Source organism: Salvelinus namaycush, chromosome 13, assembly GCF_016432855.1.
Source record: "Salvelinus namaycush isolate Seneca chromosome 13, SaNama_1.0, whole genome shotgun sequence".
Classification (NCBI taxonomy): Eukaryota; Metazoa; Chordata; class Actinopteri; order Salmoniformes; family Salmonidae; genus Salvelinus; species Salvelinus namaycush.
In genome coordinates, this window is record NC_052319.1 from 33,609,010 (window position 1) to 33,631,908 (window position 22,899).

General features: G+C 51.2%; 1 protein-coding gene across 1 annotated transcript in view; it reads left to right on the forward strand.

Moving 5' to 3' along the window:
* LOC120058102 (unconventional myosin-XVI-like) overlaps window positions 1-18,210 on the forward strand; it is a 121,651-nt gene extending 103,441 nt beyond the window's left edge. Inside the window, exon 11 of the mRNA XM_039006577.1 lies at window positions 18,196-18,210. Coding sequence (XP_038862505.1) covers window positions 18,196-18,210 — 15 coding nt within the window. The remainder of the gene's footprint in view (window positions 1-18,195) is intronic.
* The last annotated feature ends 4,689 nt before the right edge of the window (window positions 18,211-22,899 follow it).

A 22,899-nucleotide genomic window follows, 5' to 3' on the forward strand; every position in this document is an offset into this window, starting at 1 on the left:
GACCCGCACTTTGACTATAGGTGGGTTTCCCCACCCCACAATACTTGTGACTCTAGGTGTTCCCACCCCACAACCATGTGTGACCAATACTAGGTGGTTCCCCACCCCACACATTTGACTCTAGGTGGGGTTCCCCACCCCCAACACATTTGCTCTGGTGGTTCCCCACCCCACACATTTGACTCTGGTGGTTCCCCACCCCACACACTTTGACTATATGGTGGTTCCCCACCCCACACACATTTGACTCAGGTGGGTCCGCCACCCCACAACATTTGACTTAGGTGGGTTTCCCCACCAACACAACATTTGACTCTTGGTTGTTCCCCACCCCACACACATTTGACTATAGGTGGGTTCCCACCCACAAACACTGTACTCTAGGTGGGTGTCTCCCACCCCCAACACATTTGACTCTAGGTGGGTTCCCCCACCCCACACCCCCCACATTTGACTCTAGTGTGGTCTCCACCCCCACACACATTTGACTCTAGGTGGTTCCCCACCCCCACACACATTTGACTCTAGGGTGGTTCCCAGCCTCCCACAAATTTGACTCTAGGTGGGTTCCCCAACACCCACAAACACATTTGACTCTAGGTGGGTTCCCCACACCCTCTACACATTTGACTCTTGTGTTTCCCCCCCACACACTTTCTCACTATAGTCTTGGGTTCCCCACCCCACAAACATTTGCCACTCCTGAAGGTTTTTGGGGGGCCCCCCCCACCACACACATATTGACTCTAGGTGGGTTCCCACCACCCCCCAAACATTTGGACTCTGGTGGGGTTCCCCACCCCACACATTTGACTCTAGTGGTTTCCCCACCCCACACACATTTGACTTAGGTGGGTTCCCACCCCCAAAACATTTGACTCTAGGTGGTGGTTCCCCACCCCACAAACATTTGACTTATAGGTGGGTTCCCCACCCCACAAACATTTAGACTCTAGGGGGGTTCCCACTACCCACCACACTTTGACTCTAGTGGGTTCCCACCCCCACACATTTGAATCTAGTGTGGTTCCCCACCCCCCACACATTTGACTCTGGTGGTTCCCACCCCACACACATTTGACTCTTGTGGGTTCCCCCCCCACACACATTTGACTATAGGTTGGGTTCCCACCCCACAAAACATTGACTCTAGTGGGTTCCCCACCACCCCAAAAACATTTGATTAGGTGGTTCCCCACCCCCCACACACATTGACTCTAGTGGGGTCTCCACCCCCAACACATTTGACTCTAGGTGGGTTCCCCACCCCCCCACCATTTGACTCTTGGTGGTTCCCCCACCCAACACATTTGACTCTAGCGTGTTCCCCACCCCACACATTGACTCTAGTGGTTCCCCACCCCCCAAACACATTTGACTCTAGTGGTTCCCACCCCCCACACTTTGGACCTAGTTGGTGCCCACACCCCACACATTTGACTCTGTGGGTTCCCCACCCCCACACATTTGACTATAGGTGGGTTCCCCACCCCACAACATTTGACTCTAGGTGGGTTCCCCACCCACAACATATTGACTCTAGTTGGGTTCCCCACAACAACATTTGACTCTTGTGTGTTCCCCACCCCCACACATTTGACTTAGGTGGTTCCCCACCCCACAAACATTTCCACTCTATGTGGGTCTCCAACCCCCACACATTTGACTCTAGGTGGGTTCCCCACCCCCCACACACATTGACTCTAGGTGGGTTCCCCACCCCACACACATTTTCTCTAGTGTTTCCCCACCCCCCACACATTTGACTCTGTGGGTTCCCCACCCCCACACACATTTGACTTAGGTGTTTCCCACCCCCCACACATTTTGACTCTAGGTGGGTTCCCCACACCCCACACATTTGACTCTTAGGTGGGTTCCCCACCCCACAACATTTGACTTAGTGGGTTCCCACACCCCACAAAACATTTGACTCTGATGTGGCCCCCCCCCCACACATTTTGACTCTAGGTGGGTTCCCCACCCCCCACATTTGAATCCTTTAGTTTCCCCACCCCACACATTGACTCTTGTGTTTCCCCACCCCACCACACATTTGACTTAGGTGGGTTCCCACCCCACACAAACTTTGACTCTAGTGGGGTTCCCCACCCCCAAACACTTGACTTAGGTGGGTTCCCCACCCCCAAACATTTACTCTAGGTGGGTTCCCACCCCCACACACATTTGACTCTAGGTGGGTCTCCACCCCCCACACACTTTGACTCTAGGTGGGTTCCCCACCCCCACACATTGACTCTTGGTGGGTTCCCCCCACACATTTGACTCTTGGTGGGTCCCCCCCACACATGACTTAGTGGGTCCCCACCCCAACAACTTTACTCTAGGTGGGTTCCCCACCCCCACAACATTTGACTTAGGTGGGTCCACCCCCCACCACATTTGACTCTAGTGGGTTCCCACCCCCACACATTGTTACTCTAGGTGGGTTCCCACCCCCAACATTTGACTCTTTGTGGGTTCCCCACCCCACACACAGATTGACTCTAGTGGGTCCCACCCCCCCACCATTTGTGACTCTAGTTTGTGTTCCCCACCCCCCACACATTTGACTCGGGTGGGTTTCCCCACCCCCCACTACTTTGACATGGTGTTCCCCCCCCCCACACATTTGACTCTAGGTGGGTTCCCCACCACCCCCACATTTGACTCTATGGTGGTTCCACCCCCCACACATTTGACTCTAGGTGGGTTCCCCACCCCCACACATTTGACTCTAGGTGGGTTCCCCACCCCACACACATTTTACTCTTGGTGGGTTTCCCCCCCACACACAATTTAGACTTAGTGGTTCCCCACCCCACAAACATTTGACTCTAGGTGGGTTCCCACCCCACAAACACTTTGACTTGTGGCCCACTCCCACAAACATTGACTCTAGGTGGGTTCCCCACCCCCCAACACATTTGACTGCTAGGTGGGTTCCACCCCCACCATTTGACGTCTAGGTGGTTTCCCCCGCCCCCCAACACATTGACTCTGGTGGGTCCCCCCCCCACACATTGACTCTGGTGGGTTCCCCCCCCCCACACAATTTGACTCTAGGTGGTTCCCCACCCCCCACACATTTGCTCTGTGGGTTCCCCACCCAAACCTTGACTCTGGTGGGTTCCCACCCACACACATTTGACTTAGGTGGTTCCCCACCCCCACAAAAATTTGACTTAGGTGGGTTCCCCACCCCACACACATTTGACTTAGGTGGGTTTTCCCCACCCCACAAACATTGACTCTAGGTGGGTTCCCCACCCACCCCCAACACACCTATTGAACTCTAGGTTGGGTATCCCCCACCCCCACACAACATTTGACTCTAGGTGGGTTCCCCACCCCCAACACATTTTACTTAGGTGGTTCCACACCCCAAAACATTTGACTCTAGGTGGGTTCCCCACCCCACACAACATTTGACTTAGGTGGGTTCCCCAACACACAAATTTGACTCTTGGTGGTTCCCCCACCCCCACACAGAGGGCGGCAATTTTGACTATAGGTGGGTTCCCCACCCCACAAAACTTTGACTCTAGGTGGGTCTCCCCACCCCCCACACATTTGACGCAAAGGTGGGTTTCCCCACCCCCACACATTTGTGCTTCTCATAGGTGGGTTCCCCACCCCACACACATTTGACTATAGGTGGGTTCCCCACCCCACACACATTTGACTATAGGTGGGTTCCCCACCCCCCACACACATTTGACTCTAGGTGGGGTCTCCACCCCCAACACATTTGACTCTAGGTGGGTTCCCCAACCCCCACACATTTGACTCTTGGTGGGTTCCCGACCCCCAACACATTTGACTCTTGGTGGGTTCCCCACCCCACACACATTTGACTATAGGTGGGTTCCCCACCCCACAAAACATTTGACTCTAGGTGGGTTCCCCACCCCACAAACATTTGACTATAGGTGGGTTCCCCAACCCCCACATACATTTGACTCTAGGTGGGGTCTCCACCCCCAACACATTTGACTCTAGGTGGGTTCCCCACCCCCCACACATTTGACTCTTGGTGGGTTCCCCACCCCCAACACATTTGACTCTAGGTGGGTTCCCCACCCCACAAAACAGTTGACTCTAGGTGGGTTCTCCACCCCCCATACATTTGACTCTAGGTGGGTTCCCCACCCCCCACACATTTGACTCTAGGTGGGTTCCCCACACCCCACACATTTGACTCTTAGTGGTTTCCCCACCCCACACACATTTGACTATAGGTGGGTTCTCCACCCCACAAAACATTTGACTCTAGGTGGGACCCCCCTCCCCCACACATATTTGACTCTTGGTGGGTCCCCCCCCCACACACATTTGACTCTTGGTGGGACCCCCCCCCCCCCACGCACATATTTGACTCTTGGTGGGTCCCCCCCCCCCACACATTTGACTCTAGGTGGGTTCCCCACCCCCAACACATTTGACTCTAGGTGGGTTCCCCACCCCCCACACATTTGACTCTTGGTGGGTTCCCCACCCCAAACACATTTGACTCTTGGTGGGTTCCCCACCCCACACACATTTGACTATAGGTGGGTTCCCCACCCCACAAAACATTTGACTCTAGGTGGGTTCCCCACCCCACAAACATTTGACTATAGGTGGGTTCCCCACCCCACAAACATTTGACTCTAGGTGGGTTCCCCACCCCCCACACACATTTGACTCTAGGTGGGGTCTCCACCCCCAACACATTTGACTCTAGGTGGGTTCCCCACCCCCCACACATTTGACTCTTGGTGGGTTCCCGACCCCCAACACATTTGACTCTTGGTGGGTTCCCCACCCCACACACATTTGACTATAGGTGGGTTCCCCACCCCACAAAACATTTGACTCTAGGTGGGTTCCCCACCCCACAAACATTTGACTATAGGTGGGTTCCCCACCCCCCACACACATTTGACTCTAGGTGGGGTCTCCACCCCCAACACATTTCACTCTAGGTGGGTTCCCCACCCCCCACACATTTGACTCTTGGTGGGTTCCCCACCCAAAACACATTTGACTCTAGGTGGGTTCCCCACCCCCCACACATTTGACTCTAGGTGGGTTCCCCACCCCCCACACACATTTGACTCTAGGTGGGGTCTCCACCCCCAACACATTTGACTCTAGGTGGGTTCCCCAACCCCCACACATTTGACTCTTGGTGGGTTCCCGACCCCCAACACATTTGACTCTTGGTGGGTTCCCCACCCCACACACATTTGACTATAGGTGGGTTCCCCACCCCACAAAACATTTGACTATAGGTGGGTTCCCCACCCCCCACACACATTTGACTCTAGGTGGGGTCTCCACCCCAACACATTTGACTCTAGGTGGGTTCCCCACCCCCCACACATTTGACTCTTGGTGGGTTCCCCACCCCCAACACATTTGACTCTAGGTGGGTTCCCCACCCCCCACACACATTTGACTCTAGGTGGGTTCCCCACCCCCCACATTTTTGACTCTAGGTGGGTTCCCCACACCCCACACATTTGACTCTTGGTGGTTTCCCCACCCCACACACATTTGACTATAGGTGGGTTCCCCACCCCACAAAACAGTTGACTCTAGGTGGGTTCTCCACCCCCCATACATTTGACTCTAGGTGGGTTCCCCACCACCCACACATATGACTCTAGGTGGGTTCCCCACCCCCCACACATTTGACTCTAGGTGGGTTCCCCACCCCCCACACATATGACTCTAGGTGGGTTCCCCACCCCTCACACATTTGACTCTAGGTGGGTTCCCCACCCCCCACATTTTTGACTCTAGGTGGGTTCCCCACCCCCCACATTTTTGACTCTAGGTGGGTTCCCCACCCCACACACATCTGACTCTAGGTGGGTTCCCCACCACCCACACATATGACTCTAGGTGGGTTCCCCACCCCCCACACATTTGACTCTAGGTGGGTTACCCACCCCCCACACATTTGACTCTAGGTGGGTTCCCCACCCCCCACACATTTGACTCTAGGTGGGTTCCCCACCCCCCACACATATGACTCTAGGTGGGTTCCCCACCCCCCACATTTTTGACTCTAGGTGGGTTCCCCACACCCCACACATTTGACTCTTGGTGGTTTCCCCACCCCACACACATTTGACTATAGGTGGGTCCCCCCCCCCAAACACATTTGACTCTAGGTGGGTTCCCCACCCCCCACACATTTGACTCTTGGTGGGTTCCCCACCCCACACACATTTGACTCTTGGTGGGTTCCCCACCCCACAAACATTTGACTCTAGGTGGGTTCCCCACCCCCCACACACATTTGACTCTAGGTGGGGTCTCCACCCCCAACACATTTGACTCTAGGTGGGTTCCCCACCCCCCACACATTTGACTCTAGGTGGGTTCCCCACCCCCCACACATTTGAATCTAGGTGGGTTCCCCACCCCCCACACATATGACTCTAGGTGGGTTCCCCACCCCCCACACATTTGACTCTAGGTGGGTTCCCCACCAAACACACATTTGACTCTAGGTGGGTTCCCCACCCCCACACATTTGACTCTAGGTGGGTTCCCCACCCCCAACACATTTGACTCTAGTTGGGTTCCCCACCCCCCACAAATTTGACTCTAGGTGGGTTCCCCACCCCACAAACATTTGACTATAGGTGGGTTCCCCACCCCACAAACATTTGACTCTAGGTGGGTTCCCCACCCCCCACACACATTTGACTCTAGGTGGGGTCTCCACCCCCAACACATTTGACTCTAGGTGGGTTCCCCACCCCCCACACATTTGACTCTTGGTGGGTTCCCCACCCCACACACATTTAACTGTAGGTGGGTTCCCCAACCCACAAAACATTTGACTCTAGGTGTGGTGTCCACCCCCAACACATTTGACTCTAGGTGGGTTCCCCACCCCCCACACATTTGACTCTAGGTGGGTTCCCCACCCCCCACACATAAGACTCTAGGTGGGTTCCCCACCCCCCACACATAAGACTCTAGGTGGGTTCCCCACCCCCCACACATTTGACTCTAGGTGGGTTCCCCACCCCACACACATTTGACTCTAGGTGGGTTCCCCACCCCCAACACATTTGACTCTAGGTGGGTTCCCCACCCCCAACACATTTGACTCTAGTTGGATTCCCCCACCCTAAAAACATTTGACTATAGGTGGGTTCCCCCCCCCCCACACATTTGAATCTAGGTGGGTTCCCCACCCCCCACACATATGACTCTAGGTGGGTTCCCCACCCCCCACACATTTGAATCTAGGTGGGTTCCCCACCCCCCACACATATGACTCTAGGTGGGTTCCCCACCCCCCACACATTTGACTCTAGGTGGGTTCCCCACCCCACACACATTTGACTCTAGGTGGGTTCCCCACCCCCACACATTTGACTCTAGGTGGGTTCCCCACCCCCAACACATTTGACTCTAGTTGGGTTCCCCACCCCCCACAAATTTGACTCTAGGTGGGTTCCCCACCCCACAAACATTTGACTATAGGTGGGTTCCCCACCCCACAAACATTTGACTCTAGGTGGGTTCCCCACCCCCCACACACATTTGACTCTAGGTGGGGTCTCCACCCCCAACACATTTGACTCTAGGTGGGTTCCCCACCCCCCACACATTTGACTCTAGGTGGGTTCCCCACCCCCCACACATTTGACTCTTGGTGGGTTCCCGACCCCCAACACATTTGACTCTTGGTGGGTTCCCCACCCCACACACATTTGACTATAGGTGGGTTCCCCACCCCACAAAACATTTGACTCTAGGTGGGTTCCCCACCCCACAAACATTTGACTATAGGTGGGTTCCCCACCCCCCACACACATTTGACTCTAGGTGGGGTCTCCACCCCCAACACATTTGACTCTAGGTGGGTTCCCCACCCCCCACACATTTGACTCTTGGTGGGTTCCCCACCCCCAACACATTTGACTCTAGGTGGGTTCCCCACCCCCCACACATTTGACTCTAGGTGGGTTCCCCACCCCCCACACACATTTGACTCTAGGTGGGGTCTCCACCCCCAACACATTTGACTCTAGGTGGGTTCCCCAACCCCCACACATTTGACTCTTGGTGGGTTCCCGACCCCCAACACATTTGACTCTTGGTGGGTTCCCCACCCCACACACATTTGACTATAGGTGGGTTCCCCACCCCACAAAACATTTGACTATAGGTGGGTTCCCCACCCCCCACACACATTTGACTCTAGGTAGGGTCTCCACCCCCAACACATTTGACTCTAGGTGGGTTCCCCACCCCCCACACATTTGACTCTTGGTGGGTTCCCCACCCCCAACACATTTGACTCTAGGTGGGTTCCCCACCCCCCACACACATTTGACTCTTGGTGGGTTCCCCACCCCCAACACATTTGACTCTTGTTGGGTTCCCCACACCCCACACATTTGACTCTTGGTGGGTTCCCCACCCCACAAACATTTGACTATAGGTGGGTTCCCCACCCCACAAAACATTTGACTCTAGGTAGGTTCCCCACCCCCAACACATTTGACTCTAGGTAGGTTCCCCACCCCCAACACATTTGACTCTAGGTGGGTTCCCCACCCCCCACACATTTGACTCTAGGTGGGTTCCCCACCCCCCACACATTTGACTCTAGGTGGGTTCCCCACCCCCCACACATATGACTCTAGGTGTGTTCCCCACCCCCCACACATATGACTCTAGATGGGTTCCCCACCCCCCACACATTTGACTAGGTGGGTTCCCCACCCCCCACACATTTGACTCTAGGTGGGTTCCCCACCCCCCACACATTTGACTCTAGGTGGGTTCCCCACCCCCCACACATATGACTCTAGGTGGGTTCCCCACCCCCCACACATTTGACTCTAGGTGGGTTCCCCACCCCCCACATTTTTGACTCTAGGTGGGTTCCCCACACCCCACACATTTGACTCTTGGTGGTTTCCCCACCCCACACACATTTGACTATAGGTGGGTTCCCCACCCCACAAAACAGTTGACTCTAGGTGGGTTCTCCACCCCCCATACATTTGACTCTAGGTGGGTTCCCCACCACCCACACATATGACTCTAGGTGGGTTCCCCACCCCCCACACATTTGACTCTAGGTGGGTTCCCCACCCCCCACACATTTGACTCTAGGTGGGTTCCCCACCCCCCACACATATGACTCTAGGTGGGTTCCCCACCCCCCACACATTTGAATCTAGGTGGGTTCCCCACCCCCCACACATATGACTCTAGGTGGGTTCCCCACCCCCCACACATTTGACTCTAGGTGGGTTCCCCACCCCACACACATTTGACTCTAGGTGGGTTCCCCACCCCCACACATTTGACTATAGGTGGGTTCCCCACCCCCAACACATTTGACTCTAGTTGGGTTCCCCACCCCCCACAAATTTGACTCTAGGTGGGTTCCCCACCCCACAAACATTTGACTATAGGTGGGTTCCCCACCCCACAAACATTTGACTCTAGGTGGGTTCCCCACCCCCCACACACATTTGACTCTAGGTGGGGTCTCCACCCCCAACACATTTGACTCTAGGTGGGTTCCCCACCCCCCACACATTTGACTCTTGGTGGGTTCCCCACCCCACACACATTTAACTGTAGGTGGGTTCCCCAACCCACAAAACATTTGACTCTAGGTGGGGTGTCCACCCCCAACACATTTGACTCTAGGTGGGTTCCCCACCCCCCACACATTTGACTCTAGGTGGGTTCCCCACCCCCCACACATAAGACTCTAGGTGGGTTCCCCACCCCCCACACATAAGACTCTAGGTGGGTTCCCCACCCCCCACACATTTGACTCTAGGTGGGTTCCCCACCCCACACACATTTGACTCTAGGTGGGTTCCCCACCCCCAACACATTTGACTCTAGGTGGGTTCCCCACCCCCAACACATTTGACTCTAGTTGGATTCCCCCACCCTAAAAACATTTGACTATAGGTGGGTTCCCCACCCCCCACACATTTGAATCTAGGTGGGTTCCCCACCCCCCACACATATGACTCTAGGTGGGTTCCCCACCCCCCACACATTTGAATCTAGGTGGGTTCCCCACCCCCCACACATATGACTCTAGGTGGGTTCCCCACCCCCCACACATTTGACTCTAGGTGGGTTCCCCACCCCACACACATTTGACTCTAGGTGGGTTCCCCACCCCCACACATTTGACTCTAGGTGGGTTCCCCACCCCCAACACATTTGACTCTAGTTGGGTTCCCCACCCCCCACAAATTTGACTCTAGGTGGGTTCCCCACCCCACAAACATTTGACTATAGGTGGGTTCCCCACCCCACAAACATTTGACTCTAGGTGGGTTCCCCACCCCCCACACACATTTGACTCTAGGTGGGGTCTCCACCCCCAACACATTTGACTCTAGGTGGGTTCCCCACCCCCCACACATTTGACTCTTGGTGGGTTCCCGACCCCCAACACATTTGACTCTTGGTGGGTTCCCCACCCCACACACATTTGACTATAGGTGGGTTCCACACCCCACAAAACATTTGACTCTAGGTGGGTTCCCCACCCCACAAACATTTGACTATAGGTGGGTTCCCCACCCCCCACACACATTTGACTCTAGGTGGGGTCTCCACCCCCAACACATTTTACTCTAGGTGGGTTCCCCACCCCCCACACATTTGACTCTTGGTGGGTTCCCCACCCCCAACACATTTGACTCTAGGTGGGTTCCCCACCCCCCACACATTTGACTCTAGGTGGGTTCCCCACCCCCCACACACATTTGACTCTAGGTGGGGTCTCCACCCCCAACACATTTGACTCTAGGTGGGTTCCCCAACCCCCACACATTTGACTCTTGGTGGGTTCCCGACCCCCAACACATTTGACTCTTGGTGGGTTCCCCACCCCACACACATTTGACTATAGGTGGGTTCCCCACCCCACAAAACATTTGACTATAGGTCGGTTCCCCACCCCCCACACACATTTGACTCTAGGTGGGGTCTCCACCCCCAACACATTTGACTCTAGGTGGGTTCCCCACCCCCCACACATTTGACTCTTGGTGGGTTCCCCACCCCCAACACATTTGACTCTAGGTGGGTTCCCCACCCCCCACACACATTTGACTCTTGGTGGGTTCCCCACCCCCAACACATTTGACTCTTGTTGGGTTCCCCACACCCCACACATTTGACTCTTGGTGGGTTCCCCACCCCACAAACATTTGACTATAGGTGGGTTCCCCACCCCACAAAACATTTGACTCTAGGTAGGTTCCCCACCCCCAACACATTTGACTCTAGGTGGGTTCCCCACCCCCCACACATTTGACTCTAGGTGGGTTCCCCACCCCCCACACATTTGACTCTAGGTGGGTTCCCCACCCGCCACACATATGACTCTAGGTGTGTTCCCCACCCCCCACACATATGACTCTAGATGGGTTCCCCACCCCCCACACATTTGACTAGGTGGGTTCCCCACCCCCCACACATTTGACTCTAGGTGGGTTCCCCACCCCCCACACATTTGACTCTAGGTGGGTTCCCCACCCCCCACACATATGACTCTAGGTGGGTTCCCCACCCCCCACACATTTGACTCTAGGTGGGTTCCCCACCCCCCACATTTTTGACTCTAGGTGGGTTCCCCACACCCCACACATTTGACTCTTGGTGGTTTCCCCACCCCACACACATTTGACTATAGGTGGGTTCCCCACCCCACAAAACAGTTGACTCTAGGTGGGTTCTCCACCCCCCATACATTTGACTCTAGGTGGGTTCCCCACCACCCACACATATGACTCTAGGTGGGTTCCCCACCCCCCACACATTTGACTCTAGGTGGGTTCCCCACCCCCCACACATTTGACTCTAGGTGGGTTCCCCACCCCCCACACATATGACTCTAGGTGGGTTCCCCACCCCTCACACATTTGACTCTAGGTGGGTTCCCCACCCCCCACATTTTTGACTCTAGGTGGGTTCCCCACCCCCCACATTTTTGACTCTAGGTGGGTTCCCCACCCCACACACATTTGACTCTAGGTGGGTTCCCCACCACCCACACATATGACTCTAGGTGGGTTCCCCACCCCCCACACATTTGACTAGGTGGGTTCCCCACCCCCCACACATTTGACTCTAGGTGGGTTCCCCACCCCCCACACATTTGACTCTAGGTGGGTTCCCCACCCCCCACACATATGACTCTAGGTGGGTTCCCCACCCCCCACATTTTTGACTATAGGTGGGTTCCCCACACCCCACACATTTGACTCTTGGTGGTTTCCCCACCCCACACACATTTGACTATAGGTGGGTCCCCCCCCCCCCAAACACATTTGACTCTAGGTGGGTTCCCCACCCCCCACACATTTGACTCTTGGTGGGTTCCCCACCCCACACACATTTGACTCTTGGTGGGTTCCCCACCCCACACACATTTGACTATAGGTGGGTTCCCCACCCCACAAAACATTTGACTCTAGGTGGATTCCCCCACCCTAAAAACATTTGACTATAGGTGGGTTCCCCACCCCACAAACATTTGACTCTAGGTGGGTTCCCCACCCCCCACACACATTTGACTCTAGGTGGGGTCTCCACCCCCAACACATTTGACTCTAGGTGGGTTCCCCACCCCCCACACATTTGACTCTAGGTGGGTTCCCCACCCCCCACACATTTGACTCTAGGTGGGTTCCCCACCCCCCACACATTTGACTCTTGGTGGGTTCCCCACCCCACACACATTTAACTATAGGTGGGTTCCCCACCCCACAAAACATTTGACTCTAGGTGGGGTCTCCACCCCCAACACATTTGACTCTAGGTGGGTTCCCCACCCCCCACACATTTGACTCTAGGTGGGTTCCCCACCCCCCACACATAAGACTCTAGGTGGGTTCCCCACCCCCCACACATAAGACTCTAGGTGGGTTCCCCACCCCCCACACATTTGACTCTAGGTGGGTTCCCCACCCCACACACATTTGACTCTAGGTGGGTTCCCCACCCCCACACATTTGACTCTAGGTGGGTTCCCCACCCCCAACACATTTGACTCTAGTTGGATTCCCCCACCCTAAAAACATTTGACTATAGGTGGGTTCCCCACCCCCCACACATTTGAATCTAGGTGGGTTCCCCACCCCCCACACATATGACTCTAGGTGGGTTCCCCACCCCCCACACATTTGAATCTAGGTGGGTTCCCCACCCCCCACACATATGACTCTAGGTGGGTTCCCCACCCCCCACACATTTGACTCTAGGTGGGTTCCCCACCCCACACACATTTGACTCTAGGTGGGTTCCCCACCCCCACACATTTGACTCTAGGTGGGTTCCCCACCCCCAACACATTTGACTCTAGTTGGGTTCCCCACCCCCCACAAATTTGACTCTAGGTGGGTTCCCCACCCCACAAACATTTGACTATAGGTGGGTTCCCCACCCCACAAACATTTGACTCTAGGTGGGTTCCCCACCCCCCACACACATTTGACTCTAGGTGGGGTCTCCACCCCCAACACATTTGACTCTAGGTGGGTTCCCCACCCCCCACACATTTGACTCTTGGTGGGTTCCCCACCCCACACACATTTAACTGTAGGTGGGTTCCCCAACCCACAAAACATTTGACTCTAGGTGGGGTGTCCACCCCCAACACATTTGACTCTAGGTGGGCTCCCCACCCCCCACACACATTTGACTCTAGGTAGGTTCCCCACCCCCAACACATTTGACTCTAGGTGGGTTCCCCACCCCCCACACATTTGACTCTAGGTGGGTTCCCCACCCCCCACACATTTGACTCTAGGTGGGTTCCCCACCCCCCACACATATGACTCTAGGTGTGTTCCCCACCCCCCACACATATGACTCTAGGTGTGTTCCCCTCCCCCCACACATATGACTCTAGGTGGGTTCCCCACCCCACACACATTTGACTCTAGGTGGGTTCCCCACCCCCCACACATTTGACTCTAGGTGGGTTCTCCACCCCCCACACATTTGACTCTAGGTGGGTTCCCCACCCCCCACACATTTGACTCTAGGTGGGTTCCCCACCCCCCACACATTTGACTCTAGGTGGGTTCCCCACCCCCCACACACTTGACTCTAGGTGGGTTCCCCACCCCCCACACATTTGACTCTAGGTGGGTTCCCCACCCCACACACATATGACTCTAGGTGGGTTCCCCACCCCACACACACATATGACTCTAGGTGGGTTCCCCACCCCACACAAACACCGACACACATAATGCTCAGGTGGAAGTTACCAACTTAGAGTGGTTCTTCAGGTCAGCGTGACCTGGACAGAAGTACAGCCTCTCCTATACATAGTCAACATATCTCTTTCTCTCAATTCAATTCAAATGGCTTCATTGGCATGGGAAACATGTTTACATTGCCAAAGCAAGTGAAGTAGATAGTAAAAAATGTACAGGAAACATTACACATAAATGTGGGTTGTATTTACAATGGTGTTTGTTCTTCACTGGTTGACCTTTTCTTGTGGCAACAGGTCACAAATCTTGCTGCTGTGATGGAACACTGGTATTTCACCCAGTAGATATGAGAGTTTATCAAAATTGGGTTTGATTTAGAATTATTTGTGGATCTGTGTAATCTGAGGGAAATATGTGTCTCTAATATGGTCATACATTTGGCAGGAGGTTAGGAAGCGCAGCTCAGTTTCCACCTAATTTTGTGGGCAGTGTGCACATAGCATGTCTTCTCTTTAGAGCCAGGTCTGCCTACAGCGGCTTTTCTCAATAGCAAGGCTATGCTCACTGAGTCTGTACATAGTCAAAGCTTTCCTTAACTTTGGGGTCAGTCACAGTGGTCAGGTATTCTGCCACTGTGTTCTCTCTGTTTAGGGCCAAATAGCATGCTAGAATGCTATTTATCTTGTTTTCTCTGGATTTGTTTGGGTCTAATTGTGTTGTTGTCCTGGGGCTCTATGGCGTTTGTTTTTGTCCGTGAACAGAGCCCCAGGACCAGCTTGCTTAGGGGACTCTTCTCCAAGTTAATTTCTCTGTAGGTGATGGCTTTGTTATGGAAGGTTTGGGAATCGCTTCCTTTTAGGTGGTTCTAGAAATGATTGTCTCTTTTCTGGATTTTGATAATTAGCGGTTATCGGCCTAATTCTGCTCTGCATGCATTATTTGGTGTTTTACATTGTACATGGAGGATTTTTTTGCAGAATTCTGCATGCAGAGTCTCAATTTGGTGTTTGTCCTATTTTATTAATTATTGGTTGGTGAGTTTTGATGGCATAGAAGGCCCTTCTTCCGTTGTCTCTCAGCTTTGTGGAATTGACCTGTGGCGCCGATGTTTAGGATGAGGTATGTATAGTTTTTTGTGTGCTCTAGGGCATCTCTCTCTCTCTCTCTCTCTCTCTCTCTCTCTCTCTCTCTCTCTCTCTCTCTCTCTCTCTCTCTCTCTCTCTCTCTCTCTCTCTCTCTCTCTCTCTCTCTCTCTCTCTCTCTCTCTCTCTCTCTCTCTCTCTCTCTCTCTCTCTCTCTCTCTCTCTCTCTCTCTCTCTCTCTCTCTCTCTCTCTCTCTCTCTCTCTCTCTCTCTCTCTCTCTCTCTCTCTCTCTCTCTCTCTCTCTCTCTCATATAGTTAACTGCCAGGTCACTGTGATCCTTAATGTAGCAGGCACAAAGTGGTTTTGCTCAATAGCACCTATCTAAAGGATGTCTTGAGGAGATGGGAAACAGTGTGTGCGATGGTGCAAGCCTGCTGTACCTGATAAGTACACACTACCATCTCCCACGTGTCACCCTGACACACACACACTGACATACACACACACAAACGTGTGTCTGTACCATGTCAGAATGACTTCTGAAGAGGGTCATAGTGTCCCCCTCTAAACTTTATAATCATTTCCTTCTCCCTTTTCACACTTCTTTTTTCCCATTAATATTGTAATCCCCTTCATTCCTTCTATCACACCTAATCTCTCCATTATTACTGGCTATTCCTGTCTTCTTCTGGGATATGTTCTGGTCGTTGTGATGTAGGGAGAGGGTTTATGTTCCGTTCGCACCTCTTCCTTTGATTCTCAGAATCATTCCTCATTACTATGAAGAGGTTGAGCTCCCTTCATCTTTCCTCAATACTATGAAGAGGTTGAGCTCCCTTCATCTTTCCTCAATACTATGAAGAGGTTGCGCTCCCTTCATCTATCTCTCTTTCTATCCCACATGTCTATCTCAACCTCTCTCTCCCCTCTCCATCCTCTCTCTCAATTCAATTTCAATTTCAATTTAAGGGCTTTATTGGCATGGGAAACATATGTTAACATTGCCAAAGCAATGTCTCTCCTCTCCCCTCTCCATCCTCTCCCTCCCCTCTCCATCATCTCCCTCTCTCCCTCCCCTCTCAACCCTCTGCCCCTATCCATCCTCTGCCCCTCTCCATCCTCTCCCTCTCTCCCTCCCTTCTCAACCCTCTGCCCCTCTCTCTCCCCTCTCCACCCTCTCCCTCTCTCCCTCCCCTCTCAATCATCTGCCATTCCTTCTCCCCTCTCCATCCTCTCTCGTCTTTATCCTCTCCCTCTCTCTCTCTCCCCTCTCTCCCCTCTCCCTCTCTCCATCCTCTCCCTTTATCACTAACCCCTCTTTGTCCTCTTTCTCTCCTCTCACAATCTTTCCCTCACCATCTCTCTCTCTCTCTCTCTCTCTCATAGTTGACTGCCAGGTCACTGTGATCCTTAATGTAGCAGGCACAAACACACACTCTCTCTCACTCTCTCCTGCATGCAGGGATACACACACACACACACACACACACACACACACACACTTCACACCATGTCTACCTGTCTAAAGTAATAAGACTGGACATTACAGCCACACACACGTTTTCTCCTAGTGTGTGATGGTGGAATGTTAGTCTTTGAAGATAAACCAGGTTTTCCTCCTAAAGCAGTAACAGTGGAATCCTGGTGAGCTAATAATTACTGCCAGATCAACTACGTGCCATATTACTTATAACTAAGGGTCTTATTGTTAAGTCATGAATGTTATAAATGACTTGACGTTAACAGATTGAAACACTCCAGTCACGCTGATGTTTGGGACAACATAAATACAGGAAGCAGAGAAAGAGGGACAGCGAATGTTTGTGGTTGGTAGATAATAGACAGATCTGGATACAGCCAGTCTCTACTCTTCTGCCAGAGTTGTTTTGATGGAGGTCCAGTGGAGAGTCTAATCTGTTGTTGACAGAGTTGTTTTGATGGAGGCCCAGTGGAGAGTCTGTTGTTAACAGAGTTGTTTTGATGGAGGCCCAGTGGAGAGTCTAATCTGTTGTTGACAGAGTTGTTTTGATGGAGGCCCAGTGGAGAGTCTAATCTGTTGTTGACAGAGTTGTTTTGATGGAGGCCCAGTGGAGAGTCTAATCTGTTGTTGACAGAGTTGTTTTGATGGAGGCCCAGTGGAGAATCTAATCTGTTGTTGACAGAGTTGTAATTAAATGATTACTGGTAGGTGTGTGTGTGTGGTTCCTTTGTGTTGCGCTGGCGTCTGTAAAGAGGGGTGTGACTGTATGAAGGGCAGTGGGTGTAGGGAGACATGGGATACAAAGTGGTGTGTTTCTTGTTTTCATGGGACTGTGTGTGTGGGGGGGGGGAGGGGGGGTAGATTGGGTGTATTGTCGACGTTGAGGTTAGCATCACAAAGGGGTGCCAGTCCCCTGGTGAGGTTGGGTTGTCTGGAGCTTGGGTGTGTGTGTGTTTGCGCGTCGTTGTCTGGTGTCTGGTGTGTGCGTTGGCAGTTGGTCAGACTGATTGTGATGGTAATATACTAGCCTTTGGCTGCTTGTCTGAGTGCCAGGCCAATTTGCATTACCTTTGTAGAGTTTGGCTCAGAATAACCTGTGTGCAATATGTTATTCGTCATTCTGTTTTTGTTTCTGTCTGTATCCATCTGTTTCTGTTTCTGTCTGATGATGTGTCTGTCTGTCTGATGCTGTTTGTTTCTGTCTGTCTGTTTATCTGTCTCTCTGTTTATCTGTCTGTCTGTTTCTGTTTGTTTCTGTGTCTGTTTGTTTCTGTGACTGTTTGTTTCTGTGACTGTTTGTATCTGTGACTGTATCTGTGACTGTGTCTGTGTCTGTGTCTGTGTCTGTGTCTGTGTCTGTGTCTCTGTGTCTCTGTGTCTCTGTGTCTGTGTTTCAGATTTGTGCACCATAGAAATAAATGGTAAACAATGTATTGTGTTATTTTGGAGTCACTTTTATTGTAAATAAGAATACATTAATGTGGATGCTACCATGATTATGGAACATTCCTGAATGAATCCTGAATAATGATGATCATACCCCCAAGACATGCTAACCTCTCACCATTACAATAACAGAGGAGGTTAGCATTTTATGTCATACCCCCAAGACATGCTAACCTCTCACCATTACAAGGTTAGCATTTTTGGGTGGGTGCTATATTTGTGCGTCTGTAACTTTGTCACTCATCATAATTTACGATTCATTCAGGTCGCATAATAAGTTGCATGGACTCACTCTGTGTGCAATAATAGTGTTTAACATGATTTTTGAATGACTACCTCATCTCTGTAGCCCAAACATATAATTAACTGTAAAGTCCCTCAGTCAAGAAAACAGTCAAACACAGATTCAACCACAAAGGCCAGGGAGGTTTTCCAATGCCTCACGAAGAAGGGCACCAATTGGTAGAACAAAAAGTAGACATTGAATATACCTTTGAGCATGGTGAAGTTATTAATTATACTTTGAATTGTGTATCAATACACCCAGTCACTTCAAAGATACAGGCGTCCGTCCTGATTCAGGCGGCGGAGAGGAAGGAAACCACTCAGGGATTTCACCATGAGGCCAATGGGGACTTTAAAACAGTTACCAAGTTTAATGGCTGTTATAGGAGAAAACTGAGGATGGATCAACAGCAAGTAGCTATTCCACAATACTAACCTAATTGACAGAGAATAAAAATATTCCAAAACATGCATCCAGTTTGCAACAAGTCACTAAAATGATACTGCTTAAAATGTGGCATCGCCATTCACTTTTTTTCCTGAATACAATTTGTTATGTTTGGGACAAATACAACACAACACATTACTGAGTACCAATCTCCATATTTTCAAGCCTAGTGGTGGCTGCATCATGTTATTGGTATGCTTGTAATCATTAAGGAGTTTTTCAAGATAAAAAATAAATGGATGGAACTAAGCACAGGCAAAATCCTAGAGGAAAACCTGGTTCATTCTGCTTTCCACCAGGCACTGGGAGATTAATTCACCTTTCAGCAGGACAATAATCTAAAACAAAAGGCCAAATCTTCACTGGAGTTGCTTACCAAGAAGACAGTGAATGTTCCTGAGTGGCCAAGTTCCATTTTTCACTTAAATCTACTTGAAAATCTTTTGCAAGACCTGAAAATAGTTGTCTAGTAATGATCAACAACCAATTTGACAGAGCTCTAAGAATTTTGAAAAGAATAATGGGCAAATGTTGCACCATCCATGTGTAGAAAGACTTGCCCAGAAAGACTCACAGCTGTAATCACTGCCAAAGGTGTGCTTCTACATAGTATTGACTCAAGAGTGTAAATAAATAAATGAGGTATTTCTGTATTTTGTTTTCAATAAATTTGCTAACATTTAAAAAATAATAATCTTTGTCATTATGGAGTATTCTGTGCAGATGGGTGATGAAAAAATCTATTTAATCCAGTTTGAATTCAGGCTGTAACACAACAACATGTGGAACAAGTCAAGGGGTATAAATACTTTCTGAATTACACTCAAATCAAATCAAATGTCATTTGTCACATACACATGGTTAGCAGATGTTAATGTGAGTGTAGCGAAATGCTTGTGCTTCTAGTTCCGACAATGCATTAATAACCAACAAGTAATCTAACCTAACAATTCCACAATTACTACCTTATACACACAAGTGTAAAGGGATAAAGAATATGTACATAAAGATATATGAATGAGTGATGGTACAGAACGGCATAGGCAAGATGGAGTAGATGGTATAGAGTACAGTATATACATATGAGATGAGTAATGTAGGGTATATAAACATAAAGTGACATAGTTTAAAGTGGCTAGTAATACATGCATTACATAAAGATGGCAAGATGCAGTAGATGGTATAGAGTACAGTATATACATATACATATGAGATGAGTAATGTAGGGTATGTAAACATTATATTAAGTGGCATTGTTTAAAGTGGCTAGTGATACATTTTTACATAATTTCCATCAATTCCCATTTTTAAAGTGTCTGGAGTTGAGTCAGTATGTTGGCAGCGGCCACTAAATGTTAGTGGTGGCTGTTTAACAGTCTGATGGCCTTGAGATAGAAGCTGTTTTTCAGTCTCTCGGTCCCTGCTTTGATGCACCTGTACTGACCTCGCCTTCTGGATGATAGCGGGGTGAACAGGCAGTGGCTCGGGTGGTTGTTGTCCTTGATGATCTTTATGGCCTTCCTGTGACATCGGGTGGTGGAGGTGTCCTGGAGGGCAGGTAGTTTGCCCCCGGTGATGCGTTGTGCAGACCTCACTACCCTCTGGAGAGCCTTACGGTTGTGGGCGGAGCAGTTGCCGTACCAGGCGGTGATACAGCCCGACAGGATGCTCTCGATTGTGCATCTGTAGAAGTTTGTGAGTGCTTTTGGTGACGAGCCGAATTTCTTCAGCCTCCTGAGGTTGTTCTTCACAACGCTGTCTGTGTGGGTGGACCAATTCAGTTTGTCCGTGATGTGTACACCGAGGAACTTAAAACTTTCCACCTTCTCCACTACTGTCCCGTCGATGTGGATAGGGGGGTGCTCCCTCTGCTGTTTCCTGAAGTCCACAATCATCTCCTTTGTTTTGTTGACGTTGAGTGTGAGGTTATTTTCCTGACACCACACTCCGAGGGCCCTCACCTCCTCCCTGTAGGCTGTCTCGTCATTGTTGGTAATCAAGCCTACCACTGTAGTGTCGTCCGCAAACTTGATGATTGAGTTGGAGGCATGCATGGCCACGCAGTCGTGGGTGAACAGAGAGTACAGGAGAGGGCTCAGAACGCACCCTTGTGGGGCCCCAGTGTTGAGGATCAGCGGGGTCTAGATGTTGTTACCTACCCTCACCACCTGGGGGCGGCCCGTCAGGAAGTCCAGGACCCAGTTGCACAGGGCGGGGTCGAGACCCAGGGTCTCGAGCTTGATGACGAGTTTGGAGGGTACTATGGTGTAAAATTCTGAGCTGTAGTCGATGAACAGCATTCTCACATAGGTATTCCTCTTGTCCAGATGGGTTAGGGCAGTGTGCAGTGTGGTTGCGATTGCGATTGCGTCGTCTGTGGACCTATTGGGTCGGTAAGCAAATTGGAGTGGGTCTAGGGTGTCAGGTAGGGTGGAGGGGATATGGTCCTTGACTAGTCTCTCAAAGCACTTCATGATGACGGAAGTGAGTGCTACGGGGCGGTAGTCGTTTAGCTCAGTTACCTTAGCTTTCTTGGGAACAGGAACAATGGTGGCCCTCTTGAAGCATGTGGGAACAGCAGACAGGGATAAGGATTGATTGAATATGTCCTTAAACACACCAGCCAGCTGGTCTGCGCATGCTCTGAGGATGCGGCTGGGAATGCCGTCTGGGCCTGCAGCCTTGCGAGGGTTTACACGTTTAAATGTTTTACTCACCTCGGCTGCAGTGAAGGAGAACCCGCAGGTTTTGGTAGCGGGCCGTGTCAGTGGCACTGTATTGTCCTCAAAGCGAGCAAAAAAGTTATTTAGTCTGTCTGGGAGCAAGACATCCTGGTCCGCGACGGGGCTGGTTTTCTTTTTGTAATCCGTGATTGACTGTAGACCCTGCCACATACCTCGTGTCTGAGCTGTTGAATTGCGACTCTACTTTGTCTCTATACTGGCACTTAGCTTGTTTGATTGCCTTGCGGAGGGAATAGCTACACTGTTTGTATTCGGTCATGTTTCCGGTCACCTTGCCCTGGTTAAAAGCAGTGGTTCGCACTTTCAGTTTCACGCGAATGCTGCCATCAATCCACGGTTTCTGGTTTGGGAATGTTTTAATCGTTGCTGTGGGTACGACATCGTCAATGCACTTTCTAATGAACTCGCTCACCGAATCAGCGTATTCGTCAATGTTGTTGTTGGACGCAATGCGGAACATATCCCAATCCACGTGATCGAAGCATTCTTGAAGCGTGGAATCAGATTGGTCGGAACAGCGTTGAACAGACCTGAGCGCGGGAGCTTGCTGTTTTAGTTTCTGTTTGTAGGCTGGAAGTAACAAAATGGAGTCGTGGTCAGCTTTTCCGAAAGGAGGGCGGGGGAGGGCCTTATATGTGTTGCGGAAGTTAGTATAACAATGATCCAAGGTTTTACCAGCCCTGGTAGCACAATCGATATGCTGATAAAATTTAGGGAGTTTTGTTTTCAGATTAGCCTTGTTAAAATCCCCAGCTACGATGAATGCAGCCTCAGGGTGTGTGGTTTCCAGTTTACATAGAGTCAGATAAAGTTCGTTCAGGGCCATCGATGTGTCTGCTTGGGGGGGAATATATACGGCTGTGATTATAATCGAAGAGAATTCCCTTGGTAGATAATGCGGTCGACATTTGATTGTGAGGAATTCTAAATCAGGTGAACAGAATGACTTGAGTTCCTGTATGTTGTTATGATCACACCACGTCTCGTTAATCATAAGGCATACACCCCCGCCCCTCTTCTTACCAGAAAGATGTTTGTTTCTGTCGGCGCGATGCGTGAAGAAACCAGCTGGCTGTACCGACTCCGTTAGCGTCTCTCGAGTGAGCCATGTTTCCGTGAAGCAAAGAACGTTACAGTCTCTGATGTCTCTCTGGAATGCTACCCTTGCTCGGATTTCA